At 32.9% G+C, this 22,689-nt stretch overlaps 1 protein-coding gene across 1 annotated transcript in view; it reads left to right on the top strand.

The window, feature by feature from the left end:
- Nucleotides 1–16,923, top strand: part of LOC105211302 (T-cell leukemia homeobox protein 3) — a 31,854-nt gene extending 14,931 nt beyond the window's left edge. Inside the window, exons 3-4 of the mRNA XM_011182652.3 lie at nt 1,772–2,000; nt 14,758–16,923. Coding sequence (XP_011180954.1) covers nt 1,772–2,000; nt 14,758–14,956 — 428 coding nt within the window. The 3' untranslated portion in view covers nt 14,957–16,923. The remainder of the gene's footprint in view (nt 1–1,771; nt 2,001–14,757) is intronic.
- The last annotated feature ends 5,766 nt before the right edge of the window (nt 16,924–22,689 follow it).

Here is a 22,689-nt window from a genome sequence, read left to right as displayed (position 1 = left end):
CCCCGATTAAAGTATTTAATCCGAATTAACGCCGCCGTCTGTCAGAGGTATAACTTCGAAAAAGGGAGACATTATTTTTTACTCAATCAATGGCTCAATCTCTCGAGTCCAATAGTCCAATACTAATAAAAAGTTGATTTTGCCGTAGAGTGGACTATATCGTGATTGGAAATTGTATAATGTATATCCTGACCAAGTCTTAGGAATGTCTAGAGCCAACGCAACTGTGAATTTTGTGAGGATAATCATAAGTACAAAGCCAATACCAACTCGAATAGTAGAGCAATATCGGAGAACTAGATGCCTATATATGTATAACGTTCCCATGACATTACATAGGTCCGCCTATGTAACCGGAGAATTTAAATAGAACTAAATTACATAATTTATTAGAACTGTTAAGTTTTCGTATTTTATTGCCTAAATCACACGGAAACTATGGAACTAAATTTTAGGTACAATTATAGACATTTGATAGGGAACTCTTAGGTTTAAATATTTATCCATTTTTGAAATACTCAAGAAGTAATTGTTGAAACCCGGACACGTTTTCAAATTTTTTTCCCCATAAATTGATGGAAAATTTTTTTTCTTCAATGCCAAAATCCATGCTAAAGCTTGAGCTAAATGAGTAGTGCTTTAGCAACAGTTTTTATCCATTCCGATATTTATTGTTTAAGTATGAGTCTGACATTAGTTTGCAAAATATGATTTATATACATATATACATATATACATTTTTTCTTCTTTCTTTTTTCTTTTTGAATATCTATCTTATTGCAGTTGTGCTGAGCTAAGCCTCTAAGAAAACTCTTCCAAAAACCGTCTTTATAACATCTCTATATTACTATGTACTACTTTTGAGTATACAAAACGTTGACTCCTAAAAATTCATCAATTATGCACATAATTATTGCAACAAAAAAATAGAATCTTACTTTCGGTTGACGATCCTCACTCAGACAATTTTGACGCATTTAAACACTATTAAAATTAATACAAAAAAACTTAATTGCATTGCGCCGGCGCTACTTCACTGCTAAGAAAGTTGAAGAACAAATTTCACAATTTTATGAATGAAAAAGTTAAATGACAAGAACGTCTGTCAGATGTACAGGTCTTTAGGCTCACCTCTTCCAGCGCGTACACGCAACACACTCCAACTATTTAAGTATGACTGATAAGTCAAATTTAGGATAACAACAGCAATTAGGATCACATCAATGTACAAGTATAGCTGTATGTATGTATGAGTTTAAAGTGGCATTAGTCTGGTTGCATGCTCGCTGTTTCGGGGCGCGGTCATTTTGAAGTGTCTAATTGATTTCACAGCAGGTATACGCAGGATAATTGATACAATAACATCGTACTTTGTTGTAGCACATTCGCGCCGATGATGAGTAGCAACGGTGGACAGGTACATTTACTGACCGACGCACACACACGCACACACACTTTGTGCCGGAAGTAAATATCGGAAATTGCTTGTTATCTCTAAGAATTTATTGCTTTACAAATTGCTTGAAAACTGAAACCCTACAATTAAATTGAGTTGAGTTCGCTGCCCGATTGCTTAGACGCCACCGACGGTCGACGGTGGTCGCCACACAATCACACGCTTCGGCAATAACTGCGTATGACAAAGTCTACTCAATTGCGTGCCCTTTCACTTAAATACACATAATTGTGTGCGGATTCTTAAATATTTTTATAACTTTATTAAAGACAACAATTTATGTGCGTTTCGTTTTGTTTTTTGTTCTGCTTGCAGCTGCTTTTCCCATCACCCGTCGTATCGGCCATCCATATCAGAATCGTACACCACCAAAGCGGAAAAAGCCCCGGACATCCTTTACACGCATACAAGTGGCCGAATTGGAGAAACGTTTCCACAAGCAAAAATATTTGGCGTCCGCCGAGCGTGCGGCATTGGCGCGCGGTCTCAAGATGACCGATGCCCAAGTGAAGACCTGGTTCCAGAATCGTCGCACGAAATGGAGGTGAGTGGTGTTATAAAATTACATATATATATATATATTAAAGAACGTACATACGTATATATAATAGTTTCATTACAATTTTGTGAAATGCTTTCCTTTCCATTTGAATCCTGTATATAGTCGAATGTTTCGAAGTCATGGAACTTGTTTCCAGCCAATAACCCATTTTTCTTCTATGTCTTCTTTGATAACACAGCCACATAAAAAATGTTTTATATGACCTCGTGGTCTTACTATTTGTGCCTTATGTTTTTTGGGTCGCTGAATCCGAATGCGATGTCCATTTAACCTCATCAGATCAGGGTTTTGATACCGCAAAAAAAAAACAATAATCCCCAATGATAGAGTTATTAAAAATTCATCGGATTCGCTGAATACTCGCTACTTGGATTACGAATTCGGTGTTGGTTTTTCAAAATTATGTCAAATCCCTGATCTGAAAGGTAAACATAGTAAGACCCCTTTTTGAGTGGCTGTGTAATTAATTGCAGGAGCTTTTATTTAGAGTTCCTTAGAATTTGTACTGGATAGGATTATTTTCTTGTCTCTAACTCTCTATTGCGGTTCACTCTTCTTACAACTTTACTATTCTGTGGAACTTATAGAATTCTTCTAAGAAGCCATATTTCGAAAAGATCTAGCTTCTTGATATTTGCGATTTTTGAGAGTTGATGTTTCCATGGTATAGAGAAGTACTGGCCAAACATAGCATCTTAAAAAAACGGATTTTTATTCTGATGTTGAAATTATGACCACATACTATGTTTTTGTAATTGAGAAAACGGGTTCGGACCACTAAAAAACCTATGAATAGACTATATGTGAATGGACAGAAAATTAGCAATTTTCTGGAACATTAATAAAGCTTATTATCTAACTCATGGTGCTAAAATATGCCAAAGGCTCCAGAAAATGTATTCCTTAAACCTTCAGTAGAACCAGACATGGAACTCATACTTTTGGTATTAGCATTTGACTATTCAAGTTTATACGAAATGTATTTTTCATGGATCATATTTATATCCAAATTTCGTCAAAATTTGGAGATCTGCCAATCGAACAAACAACTGGTATAAACTACTTAAATTTGCATAATCAAAAGGGGATATAATAACAAGCCATTATACCACTTTAATGAGATATCCACATAATATCTTATGATGAATTCTTCTAGAAGTTTGTTGTGGATTTCACAGTTAATTCTTTGATAAGCGAGTTGAAACAGGAGAACTAGAGAAGTGGCGAATAGACCCGCTTTTATACTATGTATCTCTCAAAAGCTCCGAAAAATTTAAAAAAAAAAAATCAAGAAAAATCGAGGAAAGATTCACTTAAAAGTGCATTGACGTTTCTTCAACCAAAAAACACTTTAAAACTTTTTCGAAAAAAGCCGAAAATAGCATTCTTGTTATTTTTTTCTAACAAATATATACCTTTTGGCAACAGAGGCCGCAAACTTTGCTGTCAATGAATGTACATATGTATGCAAGCGCAGTTTAAATAAGTACCGTTATTTATTATGTACGCGTATGATATAAAAAAGTGTAAAATGAAAATAAGAAGCTTAAAAATTCATGAACACATTAAACGTGCAACGAACAATGCCACATTTCAATTTCGTGAAGCAGACCGCTTTTTACCCACTTCATCTACGGTAGTTAGGGGGTAACTCTATGTAGCTGTAAAAAGTGCGTTCCTTGAAAGTGAGTACAAATTTGTGTACAATTTTCATTGTGGGCGTGTGGGTAAGTAGGTGGAGGGTAGTTATAACTTTCAACGCTACAATTTTCAACCCTCAAAAATACACAGTTATAAACTTGTGAAGGGAAGTGCATGGAAAAAAGTAACAAAAAGGGCTTATAAATGGCGGCCAACATGTTGTTGGTGTAATTTTGTGTTTTTCTATTTTAATGTTAAAAGCCTGGTTACATCAACGCTTAGCGCTTACATAGTGCAATCAACGCTTACGAAAATACTAAATTATTTATATTAGTTTAAGACATATAGTGCTTAATGCCAAAGGCGGGCGCACGTTTAGGCATTTAGCATAACAACAACAACAACCAGTAATTTTGGGGGGTCCTTTTTATTTCCAAAAGATTTTTTTTGTGTTGAAAGCCATCGATCAGTCACTGTTGGTTATTAGTTAAATAATTACATGAAATATATAACAAAATTAAATAATTATACTCACGTTTGTCGGCGGCAACTCTAACTGTAATGGCAGCGCCTAATGCGCCAAGCAAACACATTAACATTTTAATGGCCAGTGTTCACTCAATCGTCGCATTTACATAGGAAATGGCCGCTGATTACAATGGTGGACAGTTTTTTTTACCATTTTTTGTTGTATTTTTTTCCATTTTTTTCATTTTTGTTTGTAATTTTTTTTCCATTTTTTTTTTACTTTTTTTTTGTAATTTATTTTGTTTGTTTTTTATTACTATTCTTTCGTGTCACTCTCCGCTCATTGCGCATTTCAGTAATTTTTCCCCTTGGACAACTCGTGCTTAATTTGTAGCTCATTAATTTCTTTTGTGTGCGCCATTATGCGCCGGGCACCCGGCAGAGTTGCTTTGAATTCCGCGATAAATTCACTGTTTGCATTTGATTAGAGGTGTTTTTTTCTCTGTTCACTTTTTGTGCTGCCGAAATCATTAGATTGTACATTTACTAAAAGCAGTTAACGTTGACAGCTGTCATCAAGCCCCAGCCAGTGTTGCATGCAACGTCCATTATATGTATATTTTTTCTAGCAAATGAAAGCAAATTTAACTGGACTTTTACTTTGCATGTGTCACCAAGTATTTTAATATATATTTCTATATAACTGTTACTTACCGCCTTATTTACTACAATTACACACACACTCATACATATATATTCCATTTGTTGACTGACTGAATTAAGTGTGTTCAACATGCAAACGTCGAGCGAAACTGCGAATTGGCACGAGTAAATCACAACAAATCGAGATATTGAAATGATAGCTGAAAATAAATTGCCTGTGCTTTCAATTAATCGCCATACAAATTTCTCGATTCACTGAATAGTGGCAGCACACATACACACATACACATACATACATATGGCCAAACTAATTGCCCGGTTTGGTATGCAAAAGTTGGCGTGTTGAATGCATATTACAAAGTTTTCGTTTGCTGCTTCGTATATACACACCTACATATATACAAATGTGCGCTTTTTGTAAACAAATTAACTTTTCAATTAAAGAAATAAATAACCGCAAATACTTGCTTGTGTGCTGCATGGCTTGCATATCAGCGTTAGTTAACTAAATTCAAATGTATGTATGAGTATAACACACGTGCATGCGCGCTTGATTGACATAATTAGTTAATAATTATGGACAAAAATTAATTGCATATAAATTTTAGGTTATTAAAATTCATGGAATTTCATATTTTTCTATAGCAAATGCGCAATTCTAATTAAAATTGTCAGCAGCATGTAATTATTATAAAAAAAACATATTTTTAAAATAAACAGTTATTATTTAAATGACGTACTTAAAAATCTATTACAAATTACTTTAATGTATTGTTAATGTCAATATCAATTTCATATATTCTTAAATGTGTTTGACTGAATTTCAATATCAATTGCTGCAGGGACAAATAATGAAATAAGTTAATCTTTTGAGGAGCTTTTATTGAGTAACTTTTTTTCACAAACTTTTGAAACTACTCTAAAATATTTTAAATTTATAATTTAAAGCTCTTCTAAAATGCTTTAAAAGCTTACATACTGAATCATTTATCTCCTTAACTCAACAATTTGCTTTTTGCAACTATAAAGCTTTTTAAGCAACTTTTTTTGATAAGCTTTTGAAAATTATGTTAAGATTTGAAAGTCAAAAATTACTTGAAAATATCCATATAGAATCATTTACCTCTTTCAAGTGCCGAACTTTTTTTATGTAATAGGAAAACTTCTGTGGTAGAAAGTAAAGATTTATTTAATTTTAAAAAGTTAGATTGTTAAACGTAAAAAATAAAACAAAACTAAGAAATCATATATTCTAATACTAGAATCTGAAAAAAAAAATTGAAAGCTTTGGTGGGAAAGCTCAGAAAGTTTAACAAATCGAGTGTTAAAGTTGCTAAAGAGTGTTTAATTGGGTATTACTTGCGAGCACAAGGAGTCTAATGATGCCTTAGGATCGGCCGTTTACGATCCGCGAACCCGCGAACTCACTTTTCAATCATAAGAAACATCTCAAGGAATTCATTAGAAACATTTTTAATAATTTGGATTTGGAATTTTGGAGTTTTTCATTTCAAATTATTGTTTTAGCTCATAAACAGTATGGAAGTTAAGTTCAGTCATCGCTTTACTGCGTTTTTTTGAGGCCAAATTTTTACTATATTTTTTTTTTTTACTTTCACTTTTTCGAAAATTTCTCAAAGTTTTACCTAGTCCATCTATTAAGAAGAGACCTTTTAGATTGCATATAATGAACGAATAAAATCAAATAGCCTGACTATATATTTGCTTAAATATACATATTTATTTCTGTATATGCATATAGATACTTATATAAGTAAGTAAATGTCGTATATATGCCAGCGCATTAATATAGTTTTAACGCTATCGAAAGCTTTAACGAGTTCGGCTAATAGATTTAAAAATAAATTTACCCACTCAATATGCTAATGAGCTTAATATTACTTTTTAATTGTCGATATTTACGCTTGTAAATTGATAATAGAAATGTTAAATAAAATACTAATCTGTCCTTGTTCACTTTGTGAAATTAACTTTTATGGCATAAGCGACAGCCTAACTTAATTGCATTAATACAAATACATATATACATATGTATGTATGTACATATACACTTATGTATTTATTAATGAAATAGCAAAGCATTAAAACTGAAGGCAATTGAAATCACACGAAACATAAAACCAACAAAATGGTGCTTTCGGTCACCGATTTGCCTGGTTGCGTGTTCTACAAATTTACTTTAACTCAGCAACATACATTAATATAAATAATTAAACTAATTCTAATAAGCGAACTTGCAGCACAAGAAAGTGGTGATGTGAAAAAAATACCAAGAGCAATTGTGAAAAAATCTCTCTCCAAGTCGCCAATCGATTTGTTGCTTGTAAACAAGTTGACATGTTAACTGTCAATTCGACAAATGTCAAATCAAGTTAATCAAATACTCCAAACAAGACGCGAGTACCGTAGTATGGGGCGGGGCGCTGAAACGTGATCAATGACAAACTGGTACTAAAATTAAATAAAAACGAAGCACATGAAAACAAAGAAGAAGAGCAAACGGAGTTCGCAAATCACCTAAATTAATCATGAACGGCAAAAGAACCCCCAAAGAAAAGAACTCCATGAAAGCTTTAAGTGTGGGTGCGACACTCGTGCTCGTACACTTCTTCCCCATCCAACGACAGCCATGTGGCTTCCTTTCAGAGCCGCCAACTGTTTGATTGCTGAAGAACTCAAGTCATAGCAGTGGAGGAATCACTGTCAAAAGTGATGCGAAAAAAAGTGGAAAATAAATGTGGTTTCGTGAGGCTAAAAGAATTGTTGCCATTTACAAAATGAAGTCAAATATATTAAACGACTATATACAGAGATATGTGTATGTAAGTTCGTATATGTACTTCGACAAACGTCTAAATTAAGCATAATAAAATCGTGTGGCAGATGGCGTTGGTATGGCTGAGGTCTATATAAAAATTTCAGAAGAAGACATAGCCACGAAGTCATAGTCAATGCTTTTTACCACTCCAGTAATTTTTTTATCGTAATTGAGCGATTTAGAAAAAAATACTGTCAATTGAACCATTTAACTGTACATAGAGTGAGTAAATTAGTATATCTTGTAGGTACAACAATTAAAAGTGTCGTACTACATGAAAAGAACACAATTGAATCTACTACTAATGGTCTACATATCACTTGTGTAGTCGCTTTTGAAAAGGATTGCCTTCAATTTAAAGCATAGTTAATAGAAAGAGTCAATTTTTCTTTTACAAAGAGTCAACGTAATCATGAAATACGTTTAGTTTCCAATAGTAACAGAATACTAGAAAGGGAATTATGAAATCTGATATCACAGCCACAAAAAAAATGTTTTATGACCTGAGGGTCTTACTACGTGTGCTATATGTTTTTGGGGTCGCTGAATTCGAATCCGAGGTATATTTATACCTCACACTTAGCACACTTAGTACGAGCCCCAGGTCATGAGACATTTTTTTTATGTGGATGTGTATGTAATAATTTTTCTGCAGAAAATATTATGAAAATTGGATTTTTGATTTTTTTGAATAGTTGTAATTGATCCCTTCATCCAAGTGCTTATAAATTGTATCCCGAAGATCTGTCTAAAATTACATCAAGATTGGTTGAGTAAATAACGAGATATCTTGACAACCGGCTTTCAAAACACAATTTTTAGAAGTTTGGAGTGTTAACAAAGCTACTCTGAGCTTCTTTAGACTGTATCTCCAAAACCATAACTCGGATCGACGTGAATTTTATTTTAGATGAAATTACTCTTTAAAATATTTTCATAAGATATCAGAAAATATATAAATTTTCAAGAATTATACATATATAGTATTTTATAGTATAAGACATTCTTTGGAGGTTTTATGAAGTGATAATTTTAACCGGATTCCCTGTACTTACTACTTAAATTAACTGTTACATTATAGGTCTTGCACAACAAGAAAATCAGAAAACGTTAATAAATCAATTTCCTTTTAATTTTTTAGTTGAAACATAAAATGAAAATATCAAATTCTAAACTGAAACTTTAAAATTTTTTAAATTAAATTTTAAACATATAAAACATACTGGCACGCAAAAAACAATAAGCGTTTCCTTCATATAAACTTACAAATATTATTTATGACCTTAAAAATGCCAAATCAGCACAAACTCCACTCTCATTTCTCCACAAAGCCACTTATTTAATTAAACCCAAACACACCTTCACAAACCCGAAATCTTTATAATAATTGCCAACACTTTCTCTCTGACCTGCCATATATCACTTGCAAAACTTGCAGCCAAAAAACATATTTCAACACCTTCACCTATGAAAATAATGCGAGAAATTGTTAGCAAGTCCTTGAGCCGGAAATTAACCTGCACATTTGTCTTAAGGCGAAAATTAATTGTGCACATGTGTTGGCATGTTGACACATAAGAATGGATGTGTGTGCATAAGTACATTTATCTCTTGAAACTTAGTTAAATCCCGCCGCCCGCACACCACTCGGGCAAGAGACAATTAAAAATTCACGCAACTTATTGCCGCAGGCATTGTCACTTGACAAATTACTAGCAAATTGGTACCGGAGCATGAGCTCCAGCGCCAAAGTTTGGGTGCGTGAGTGGAAGAGTGGGTGAGTGAGTGGCAGCATATGAGCCAAAAATTTATGAAAATTGGCAAATTAGTTTGAGCCACACCGCAAGGCAACCGCAAAATGAAGTTTTCCGCTCCATCACAGGAGCCACACGCACACACACTCAGACCTCCGCATTTTCAGGAATTTAAATCAATTTGACTAAAACAAAAGTTTTACATGGACAGCGACGAGCAAAATCTTAATTAGAGAAATTTTGATTGTTCTTACAGTAACTTTAAGTAGTGTGTGTGTGTCTTCCCAGCGGTTTTAAGCAATTTGGCTATTAACATTAATTTAGTAAGCTTTTGACAAGGTTCAACAAAAAGTTTTACCAGCGAAAAAAAAATAAAAAAAACTAACCTCAACCGTCCATTTTCTTAGTATATTAGTGTGAAGAAAGTACCTTCTAACGCCCTAGGGATTTCACGATTTAAAATGTCCCAGTCGGTAGCATTTCCACACCCACCAAACAGCAAAGGTTGCCCGAATCCAAAGCCACGAAGAAAGCTACCGCAAGGAAGACCAACATAAAAGCTTAAAGAAGAGTTATTGCTTTATGACTAAGAACAATAACAACAACAAAGACGCTAAAAGCCAAAAAGGATACAAGAAACTTAAAGCTCTAGAGAGTTTTCCAGCAGGAGGAGTAAGCAGTGGCAAAGTGATTATTTTGCCTGGTCATTGTCGTTTGTGGCTAAATTGTTATTGCTTGCACAGATAATTACCGTTGTCCCAAATGGCGGCAGTTAATAAACACACATATACACACAAACACAAAACATGTGTATATGTAAAGGTATATTCACACAACTCAGCATAGCTGGTGGCGTCCATTTTGTTGTTCAACATCCAACTGTGTTACTTGTGAGTGGGGAAATTAATGGGGGAGTGGTGATTTTCTTATTTAAGGTTATTTAATTCGTTGATGTTTTTGGCGTAAATTGCTGTTGCAATAGCTGTGAAATGATTTTAATTATCACACAGAAGAAGGGGATTTGGCTGTTTTAAGTGGCAGATTTCAATTAAAGCCTAGGCAATGAAAATAAATGGGCGTCGTTTAGTAAAGTTTATTATTATAGCACATAAAATTTATATAAACCCCTTTTACTAGCCGATTTAGTAGTTTACCAGATGATCCCAAATATATCTTACGTATATTTATTTATTTTAAAAATTCTCCTAAAGCTGAACTCTAAAATGTGAATTTCGAAAAAATAGTAATAAGAAGTTCCGAACAGTGTGACATCAAATTTTATTCAGAAGAAGTTTGTTAAAAATATTTTTTATAGAAAATATGACGTTATATATGACGTTATGGTTATTAAGGGCTTAGGTTAGTCTAAAATCAATTACTCAAAAATATTTCGATAGTATGTACATAAATAAATCTCGTTATGGAACGAAGGAAAAGAAAAATATTAAAATTTTAATTTTTTTCGGACTTTCAGATAACGTTATTTCAAAGATGTGTGCAAAATTTTAACAAAATCCGCTTCATACATTTTCGAGTAATCGTGAAAACCGACTTAAAAAATTGAGTTTGGCGATAAAAACCTTTATAGTTTTAAATTGAAACTCGGGTCGATTTGACATTTTTCTAGAATATTTATTATATATTTATCATTTTATGATTTATAAAAACCCTTTTTTTCATATTACAAATTTTAAACCCACCTTAATGTATTATTATTGCGGTTTCCGGAGCTTAAACTGTCATATAAAGTATTAAAAATTACTAATCCACTCAACAACCGGTCAGAATTGTTCCCAAATGCAGAGAATTGCCCAAATATGAGTAATTTTAAGGTCATACCTTAATTTATATTTCAAACACTACAATGTAGCTACTATGGAATTGAAAGATTGTGCTTCCTGTGTACCATTTTTGATAAAAAATTCAGATGACTGGCAAAAATTAAAAATTTCCTTGCAATTAACCTTTTTAGAACCTTTTTATATTATTAGGTTCGTATTGATTTTAGGTTAGATCGCTTTAGAAACTATTTAATTTCTATACCAAAGACTTTCATATTTAATAAGTATGTGGAACCGACCTAAAATAAAAACCAATAATTGCGATTCCAAAATTGTATGAAAAACGAAAATACCGTGAATTATAGAACACACCAAACGTTTTGAAAACGCAAAATAGGACACTGCCCGAACATAATTTACAGAGTTTGAGTGATAATATTTAATTTAAAACTCAAACATATCTCCATATATAAAACATATTTGTTCATTTACATTCCACTCCAAACAAATGGAGATAAATTACTCTCAAAGGAAGGTAAATCAAAACGGCATAAATTAAACGTGTTACACGCAACAACAATTCATATAAATATGCAGATAACAGCAAATTTCTTTTTTTCAACAAAAACACATACATATATTCAATACACAAAAAGCATATGAACACATCCAACAACTTGCATATAAATATGTACATATGTACTGGTATGTATGCATCTATGTGCTTCTAAACAAATGCGGGTGCGCTAAAAATGTAATCAATTTCTGCCGTTTTGTTTTATTATTATTTCACTGTGGTGTGGCATGAAAAAGTTTCGAAGTGGAACCACCACTGCTGCCATACCAGCAACGCAACAACAACAAAGCAGCATCAACAACGAACTCCAACAATTTTGTTGCCGGCAACACCAACTAGCAGTGCCACCGAAAATATTTTGTTGCCACAAACAGTCCCGTCCGTGCACCTTGCCCCATTGCTTTGCGCCACCAAAACCAACAACACCAATACCAACAACCACAATACTAGCAACAAGCAATTGCAACTTATCCGCAGTAATAATTCACTCTGCAATATGCGATATGGAACTGGGAAGGATTTGACTTCATTGAGTGCAAATGTTGCAAATTGAATTGTTGGTTTTTGGCGAATATTTCTCAGTTCATATCTAAATACATACATATGAATTTATTTGTTATGCATGTGTTTGGCATATTTTTCTTGTCTATAGTATGGATAGAGCTTATGGTCGTTTTTCGAAGAGTTGGAATTTTAGGTGAATATGCATTTACATACAATTTCTTCATTTTTTTCAACTTAAATTGATTTTTTTATTTTACTAATTAATTTTCAAAATACAACGACAAAATCTGAATAAATCGATTTTTAGGATAAACTTTTTAAGCATTGTCGATTATATAAGCGTATAGAACAAAAAACTGGTATAAATCAAATGAACTGGTATAATAGAACTATTTATATAAACTTTGTTGTAAGGATTTAATATTCATAAATTTGTTCTTTTTTCTCAAGTTAATTTTTGGGAAAGAAAGAGCTACAGCAGAGTAGTGGTGAATCGAAGGAGACTTTTTCAATGTTATCGTAAATTTGCCTTAGTCAGCATTATTGGAAATGGATAATGTTGAGTTAAATTGCTATATTATTTTAAAAATGGAAAATTTTGCAAATATAATAATGGTTTCTATTGGTTCTATTTTTATGAGGTAGTTTTGTCACTACCATTATTTTAATCTATTTTAATCTATAAAACGTCTACAGAAATTCCGTTCTTCAAGTTCAAACATTCACATGTTCACTCAAAATATCGATCCCACTGTCCTGGCTCTCGCAAGCAAACCTCAAATAGGTATGCATTTACGAGGGTATATCATTAACTTATGACTTATTCAATATGGCGCTTCATCCCCCCAGACGCATGCAAATATACACACACAACCACATACATACATATTTATGTATGTGCGTAATTCACATCTGTGGCGCACATTAACTTAAATGCGCAAACTCCATTTTCCTTCAACGCGAGTGGAGGGGGCATGTAGAGAAATGGAGCAAGCAGTAAATGCCATAGTTGTAGTTGTAGTTGTAGTTAACGTAATGAATTAAACGTGTGCTGTCACCGTTATGCTCATCAACATTTCTCCTTACTTTAATTAATAACGAATAAGAATGAGAATAAACTTAAAATTTTGTGAGTAGACACATGCTCACTTACATATATATATAAATTCTAGTTAATACATATATATTTCGCACATGTGTTTGGATATTATTTTGAACAATATGCAAATTGGTGTGTGCCCGCCCACACACAAACTCATACAAACCACAGTTAATTGCATTTGTGCCATCAACACTGGCAATCAGCAATCATGTCCTTAATATTACTTTGTGTGCATGGAAGGATGCCTACATACATTCATATATACATATATGTGTTTGTATATCTATGGCAGAGTGTTGTTGTAGAGTATGTGCGAGCACTAATGAGTTTTGAAATTGTTTCTCGTTTAAATATTCATTAACAAACTGTCATTGATTCAATAACAACAACAACAACACTAGGTCGTATAATGAAAATGGGTATATAACAGTAGATGTTTAATGGGTAAATGGCTACCGATTTACCGTAATTGCTTTCTAAATACTTTCCACTGTGTTCATACAAATATATATTTGTCGATATGTATATGGAATTTTGATCTACTTTAAATGGACGAAAATTATGGTGATTATATTTAGATTAATTTCGATACATATTTATGTTATATAAGCCTTGTAAGAATTTTGATATTTATATTGCCATTTGTAAGACTTTTGAAACTGTACTGGTATTGTGTTTGCAATTATTCATAAGAAACCATTTATGACACAATATATATATGTATTTATCTCACTCCCTTAAGAATTATACCAGAACCATATCATTTACGAAGAATGTTAAAAAAGAACGAGAATTTTTGGTTTTTGAAAAATATATTATTCATTCGTCTACATTAACGTTGTCGCTTTCAAAAGCGGTTTTTCTAATCGTTGAAACACTTCTCAAATTGATTTTTGGGACAGACTTTGGCGGTTTCAGCGATTTCTCGTATGCTTGTAAAACGAAGACCCTTTAAGGTTCTCTTCATTTTTGGCCATAGAACAAAGTCACACGAAGTCGAGCCTGGAGAATATATGGATACTGGGTCATCGTTACATTATTGTTTTTGGACAAGAATTCACGCAAAAAAGAACACAAAAATCGGCAAGCTCATGAAAACACGTCTAACCTTGCAAATTTTAAAATTCCCATTATTTTTTTAACACACTTCGTACTCGAACACTTCATTTTTATCTTTCAATCGATGATCATAATACTTGAAACTCATTAACCATTCCGAAATGGTTAAAACTTAAAGAATGCGGTTAGAACGTGTCTGATAAAAGTCTCATGGAACCCCAAGAATATATATTTATAGTATAAAAATAACATTTCATATTTACCAAGCTCTTTCATAAAATAACCTAAATGCATAAATATGAAAAAAAATAATTTCCTCCACTTTAATGTTTTTCTTCACTTTCTTTGCAGACGTCAAACGGCTGAGGAACGCGAAGCCGAACGTCAAGCGGCAAATCGTCTAATGTTATCCCTGCAGGCAGAAGCAATTAGCAAAGGATTTGCACCGCCACCAGCCGCGCAATTGTCCACACAAGCGGTTAACGGTGCACCATTGGCGGCACTGCATGGACTCCAGCCGTGGGCGGAGACACATGCGGCCGGTTGCTAATCCTCCCCACAGTAAAAGACGACGAGTCGGAAACGCAATCTAAGTGCACCAAATATCAAAAAAAGTGCAGTAAAGTTCATTTGTGATATGCTTTGTATATATAGGAAAATCTACTACACTACACATATACATATATACTACTTATATATAATAAATATATAATTAATACAAACAAAACGGAATTAATCTCAACAAAACATTAAGTATTAGTTGTACTAACTAATTTATAAGCGAAATGAGAAAAAAAACTTAATTAGGAAAGTTAAAAATAAAAAAAATGGGGCCGCTTTTAAGTTGTCACAGCGGAATTTTGAAATGCGCAACAAAATTATTTATTAATATCTAAAAAAATTAATACAATTTTTGCATTGTAGTTTTAGCTAACAGTTTTTTGTATTTATTTCCATTTAAAATTCTAAAGTTTTTTATAAAAAAAAATTAAATTAATTATTTTATAAAAAGCACTAAAAATTTCATTTCTTCTGTGACAATTTGCTTTGGAAATAGCAAAGGCTTCAGCTAAAGTTCAATTTTAAATAAATTAATAGTATTAATATGTAGTAGAAAAGCAATTAATATAAGCTGAGTAGCAGTAATGTATATATTAAGCGATTTACTTGCGTATTTGGAATCTTTTTTAATAAGTTAGTTAAACACTTATGACATAAAAACGGTTATTGCGAAGAGATCTAAACAAAATAACGTTAAATTAGGACTTCCATAATACTTTCTTAATTAAAGTTTTAAAGAGAACTTCAGGAGACCGGAGATTCCATTAGAATCTGACATGAACGCTAACAATCCAATTTTCTAAAGACCAGTCCACACAATTCTCCAGTATTTTATGTTATTTTAGATTACTTTGACTAACCCCGATCGAGGGAATCCACTGAATCAATTGCAACTATGTTTTACCATGATCTTAATTCCAAAATTACATAATTCCATAAGAGATATCAAATATAACACTTGGATATACTTACACCAGATACGAATAAGTCACGGACAATACAGAACCCATATTACTAGAAAACTATGTGTTTTAGCCAAATTCCATAGAGCTTCTAGAGTTCCTAAAGCTCGCTCACTCTCAAATACTTGTGATTAATATATCGGTACATTGACTGAGATTCAATTCAAAAACAGCTCTCAAAAGTATAGATGACCTCTTATCCGCTTCCAGCTTGATTATCAGAAAGAAATCAGGTATTCGAAGTTGAGGTGATCCGAAGAGAGCCTTCAGAACATTCATACTGCTCGGCAGAATTTCATTAAAAGCATATTTATTATAGTCTGAAAGTGTTGAAATTTAAAAATCCTAGCAATCTTGTATTTCACCGTTTTCCTGATCGAAATTCGTTGGTTGACAATTTACCAGACAATAGTCTCGAAAAATATTTCTATCAAGAATTGTGTCGTTTATAAGACAATACAGAATATTTTTACTAAGTAAGTTAGTATCTACTTCTACTAATACCTACGGTCTTACTATATGTTAGCTTTCATGTTCAACATTTTCTTCCGCGTTCAAAATTTCAATATTTTTTAGCACTCTAGTCAGAAAATTGCAAAAATAATTAATTAATACGTTTAAAATAAATTCTCCGACAAATTTTAACCATTTCATTTCAATTATATTTTTCAAACAAATTTATACAAACAGATTTCGCAATAGCCGTCGTTATGTCATTGGCGCTCTAATACCATTTAAAGCAAAATATAGATTACAGCTTTTTTAACACTTGCGTATGCCTAGAGACGAAAAAAGAACGAAATATGCAACAACAAAACATACACAAAATCGCTTGCAAAACTCTTTCTCACTTCAACAAAGCTTAGAATATTTTAAATTAGTTTAGATTAACATTAAATAAATAAAATCACAAGAAATCGTGTATAAAAAACAACAACAAAAAATAACAACACGTCGCATTATTTAAAATAATAAATGTACAAACTTATGTAAATATCTGATAAAAAAAGGAATAAATTGTGTTTTTCATTTTAAATTCATTAAATTATTGCGTTAAAAAAATTTAAAATTTTAACAGAAGCAGCATATGAGGGTGATACAAAATCCTCACGATCCGGCGGTCAGTGTTACTGTCATGTATAATTTACCTATATATATAATATTCTCATTGACGATCCAATCGGAAACGGCAAAAAAGCAATATCGGTCAGATAAGGGATGCTTGTTTTTGGAAGAGAAAACGCGCTATGAATGAAAGATAGCTTGTATACTCTATACGGTGGCTCTTCTCCACGCCGGTCCCGCGATACCGGATTTAACCCGGATTTTATCTGACCAAAGGCTGTTCTTTCAGCAATCTAATCCTATTTGGATCTTTGAGAGTTGTGAATAAATTCTTCTTCAGCGATGGCAATTGTCAAAAATAGATTTATCGCGTTACAACTTGGTCAGTTTTTGATAAACCTCGTCCAAGTGTTACGAAAAAAGTTACAATGCTGGATAACTGGACATAAGTTCACAGTCGTTTATGGTAGCTTGCTAACCTATCGACTGACAAGCTGATGTCCACCGTTTTTTAAGGAAGGTGTGATCCATATCCACCTAGAGAAGAGTAAACAAGCTATAGGGTTCTACTATGCCGAATTACTGGACCAGTTCAATGTGGAATTGATGAAAAAAGGTCACATCTGGCGAAGAAGAAAAATATCTTCAAATCTCCAGAAAAAGTACTTTTCCGACGGGTTAAAGAAGTTGTAACGAGCTAAAAAGAGACTAAAGGTTGAAATACGTGTTTGTTAAAGGCTCACACTTCGTTGCTTGTTCGTGAATTCTTGGTCAAAAACAGTACTGTAATGATGCTCCAGCCTCCACATTCGCCGTGAAACTTTTTAGAGAGCCTCAAAGGGCCTTAATTTTGCAAGCATACGAGAAATCGCTGAAAGAGACAAAGGCTATCCCAAAAAGGATATCCCATTAATGAGACGAATAAAAAACTTTTTTTTTTGAGAAACGAAAATACCCGTTATATTTTGAACACAACTTGTTATTTATCATTTTCAGAAAATCAACTCTTTTGTCGCATAATTTTGCAATTTCAAGAGACCTTACAAAAATATACATATAAAATAGAGTTGTTCGTTGTGCCAAGTTATAAATGTTATGCCGTTAAAATTAATGGCATCGAAAAGGTTCAGCAGTTTTTTTTTTGAAAGCACTTGACTTCAGACCGTACACAACACTTGCGCGCAATCCCTCATCAGAACTTAACGGTGAAAATGTATTAGTGTACTTGTTTAAATGGTTGATATGGATATTCTCATTTCATACAAATGGACTCGTGACTTTTGCGCTACATCACAATACAAAAACACGCTCGGAAAGCGGCAGGCAAATCCCTAAAGACCACAGCAACGGCCGCGGGGATGCGGCGTTAATAAAAAATCGAAAAGCAGGAAAAATTAAGCAGAGACAACGGCATTGACATAACGTCTGGAAAACATACGAAATTGATGAACTTGTTACAATGACTATGCTCCGAAGCAAAACACGTGTCAGAGCGCGCTCAGCATTTAACATCCACCAGCAGTAGCAGGAGCAGCTAGTTACCAGGCTTGCCGTGTGGACACAACCTGCTTCAGCATACTCGTACTCGTACATATGTAATCTAAGTGTAAATGATTATGTATATTTTTTCCACCCCATCTGAGGCAATTATCCTTGAATGTCCTTGACTTGGGAAAAAAATGATGCGCTGTGCTTAATTGAAAGGGCGTTCTCGTGTAGTCGCCGTGATAAATATGTGTTGTTGTGTCGAGTGCGTGCAATTCACGGCGGTTACACGCATATCCTGTTTCACATCACTTTTGACAATCGTTTTTATATGTTTTCTTAATGTTTTTATTACTTTGGCACTTTGCGCCCGAATGATCGTGTAGCTGCTTTTGCTCTTATTTAATGTAATTGCCATCGGATAACGGATTTTCACACAGCGACGACAATTACATTCGCAAGTGCAATGCATAACCATTATGCAAGTGAGTACTCACAAACAAGTGTATCGTCCGAGGGGGTGTATTGTTGTGAGTGGAGAACAAGCAAATAAGATTAAGATTTCTAATAAATTTTAATCACTTAATAATATTTAATGAGAGCGCATACTTGTGGTAAATGAATTTTCGCTGAAAGAACTGGAAATGTAATTTGGTTTAAATATTTGCATTTTATTTTCCACATCACACTTTTAACAGTACCCATCATCCATTGTGTTGATGCGTAACTTTGCAATTGCAATCGAATGCAATCGAGAGTTGAGGTGACAAAGCTGCTGTCAACAGCACAACAAATATGTGTGTAAGTCAATTTACATATTTTTGTTGTAGTTGTAAAGCCAGTCAAAACTACAAAAGTGTTGCTTTTGTACGTACAACCTGTAGTTGTTGTAAAGATCGTGACGCAAATTTAATTTCAATAAAAGTCAACAGCGATTTTGTTGAGTGTGAGTGAAAGAGCGTGCAGTCATCGTCAGCCATCAACCACCCCATGCAGCAGCGGACAAGAGAATGCACTTTGTATAAAGAGTTGAGAACAAAGTGTTGAATTTGTAACATGGTTGGGAGAACAGGTTATGATGGTCCTACAGGAAAAAATCTAATAATTTATTCATGCTGAATGAGAGAATTTTTTGTCGAGCTTTCGCAACTTTAGTAAAGTGATATTTTAAAAGGTTTTGTCTTTTTAAATAGTATTTTTTAAATGTTATAAAGAGATAGATGGATTTGAAAGGCCCGCCCATTAGACTAAAAAAACGCGTTTATATCAAAACTAAATTCTTAATGGCAGGATGGTGGACACGATTTCTTGAAATGTTATGAAGCGATGTTTTTCACACATCTATGAAATAACATAATATAGTTAATGAATGAAATATTTATTTTTATTAAAAACAACAAATTTTTCGATCCAATGTATGGCGAAAAATTAAAAAAAAAATAATCATTTTTTTGTTCAAACCCTGTCGAAAATTCAAATTTGAATATATTTTTGACCTACGTTCAATAACGAGATTTATCCATAAATTTTTGGTTTATTGATTTTAGGTAATCATGCTATCAACGACAAAAGTATTTATTTGAGACATCCAGGGAGATGAGGCACCAACGCCTGAGTTTTCGGAATTTTTAAATAATAATTTCACCAAATATTCTTTCAATATGTATCTTTTTATCTAATGCGTACTTATGTAAATGAAATATATAATGGTGAATATAAAAAAATGATAAAAATACCATTTTTCCAACCTCTGAAATCAAACTTAAGCCATCTCTAATAGTTATTGGATATTTATACATTAATAACAATATTGTTAGTTTAATATTCGTTAGTTTTTTATGAAACCCGATTTCTACTTTGTCCAAATGTTTAAAGAAAAAACAATTCTAGTCAAAATATATATATAAAAGCTCAAACAATATTTAGTTTTACGAAATATTGAAAATTAGTAAGAATTGTGAAGAATAATAATGCAAAAATTACATCTTAATAGTTTCCGGTACAATTTTTAAATGGAAATATAATGGATTTTTTGAAATACCTTAGCATAGACCCAATCGAACAAATATTCCAATTAAAAAGATAAAATTATATGAAATATTTTTTTAAATCACTTTAATTTTATATTTCAATATTTCCAACAAACTTAATAAAAAATATCGAGATTTTTTTAGAAAATAATATAAACAACATTTCTTAATTTAATAAATTTTGTATATTAATAAAAAAATAATAAAAATATATACAAGAAATATTTTCCTCCAAAGGAAATAAATATAAAATTAAAAGCAAAAAAATATTCATAAATCCCGCTAAATATATGTATTGTAATAATATTATATATGCATTTATGACCAGTTTTAATTTTTAACCTAAAAATTTACTACAGGCCTCTTCAGCATGTCAACAATGTTGCCTGGGAAATTGTCGATACATTTGTATGTATTTACATTTATGCGAAACATAGTAGCGACAACGGCATGGCAGAAGCATCAACTGTAATTGCATTTTAATGCAATTTACGCTTCGGACGTCAACTCGGTCACCCTCATCCTCATGCAAAGCAGCGCATGAAAAGCTCATAGCGATTTACGAGTGCTGCCTTGTGCATAGACAAACGAACGGCCCGGCGCTGGCAATGGCAATGTCACTGGCTATAAACGGCATCAGTCAGCTTTGTGGCAGGCAATGAGTGCGCACACACATACATACATATACACTGGCATTCGCAGTCATTCATGGTGAAATATGTCCGATGTCCTTAAATTTACTTTTTGCTCTTTTGCCAGATTAAAAGATAAAAATTCATATTCCCCAATTCCCAAAGCATACGTTCGCCTCCCGATGCCATAGCGTGAAGCTGCTTGCAATAGCAATCAACAACGAACAACAGCAACAACACCAGTAGAATAAGCTCTAATGCACATGTTTGTTTGTTTGTTTGTCTGTATATCGCACAAAAAGAAAAATTAAACACGAATGACAGAGTTATTCGGACTTTGTTGCAATCACCCCCCTCGCCACACAATCCCCGAGGATCAATTACCTTGTTAGCTAGAAATTCAATTTGAAAACATATTTCGTTTGCCGCCGCAGTCAGCAGCCAGCAGTCAAAGTCGAAGTCGACACCACCCTCTTTTTGGGTTGGCTTACAAATGTACAATCATTTGCCACTTGTGTGTTTTGTATTCATTTATTGTGTTAATAGCAGTGCCTATATGTGTGTGAGTGTTTATTATCTACATACCTGCGTACTCCAAAATAGATGTTTATTTATGATTGTTGGAATGATTTGTTTGGTGTTGTTACAATCGAAATGTTTTTGCAAATCTTTTGTGTCCAGCATTTGTGTGTATGTATGGCTGTAATCAAATGTACATGCATTTGGCTGTTCACATTAATTGTTTTATAATTGTTTGGAAATAATATAAATGTTATTGAATATTTATCTACATTCTTATAGTAAATATAATAATAATTTATATTTTATATTCATAATATATGACATTTATTTTAAAAATATAATGTGATTGGAAATCTTTCTCACACCAATAAAAAATATAATATTATATATAGCGTGATCGAAATGTATTAATCGACACATTCTAACAATAGACCCTCAAAAAAACTTTTGTTTATTGACTTCACAAATGAGTAATATTCCACTACAAGTCAGTTAATAATAGTTACTTTTTACTAGATTTCCAGACTTCTAAATACGATTTTTTTATGGAAATTGGGTTAGGAAACGAATCAATGATTTTCGTGAAAATGTTTTCATGTAAAAAATTAATACAATTTATTCAAACTTAGATAATATTTTTACATATATTTAGGTATATACTGAAAATATTATTGACCCTATATTGCAGATCAGAATCAGACTCAACAATTTGCGTATATTCTAGAGGTTTTCCAGCCTGATTTTTTTTAAAAAAGGGAGGTGTTGTGAGAAACGAGCGTTTCGAGCTGAGAGCGAGGTTACTAAGGTTTCGCTAAGGTTACCACGAGGCTCGCTCTGAACCTCGCATAGACCTACCAACTTTGAAAGGTTGCAACAATGGAGTGAGCGAAATTTAATTTAAAATTTTGGAAGCAGTGGCTTAATAACAATTTATGAAATAAAAAATAACGACGTTTTCAACCGTCTAACCATATTTCCCCTTAAAATTTCAATTATACCGAAATTACCTCAAATCGACGCATTTCA

This window comes from Zeugodacus cucurbitae, chromosome 2, assembly GCF_028554725.1.
Source record: "Zeugodacus cucurbitae isolate PBARC_wt_2022May chromosome 2, idZeuCucr1.2, whole genome shotgun sequence".
NCBI classification, from domain to species: Eukaryota; Metazoa; Arthropoda; class Insecta; order Diptera; family Tephritidae; genus Zeugodacus; species Zeugodacus cucurbitae.
Note: the sequence above shows the minus strand (reverse complement) of the source record. Positions and strands in the feature narration are given on the sequence as shown.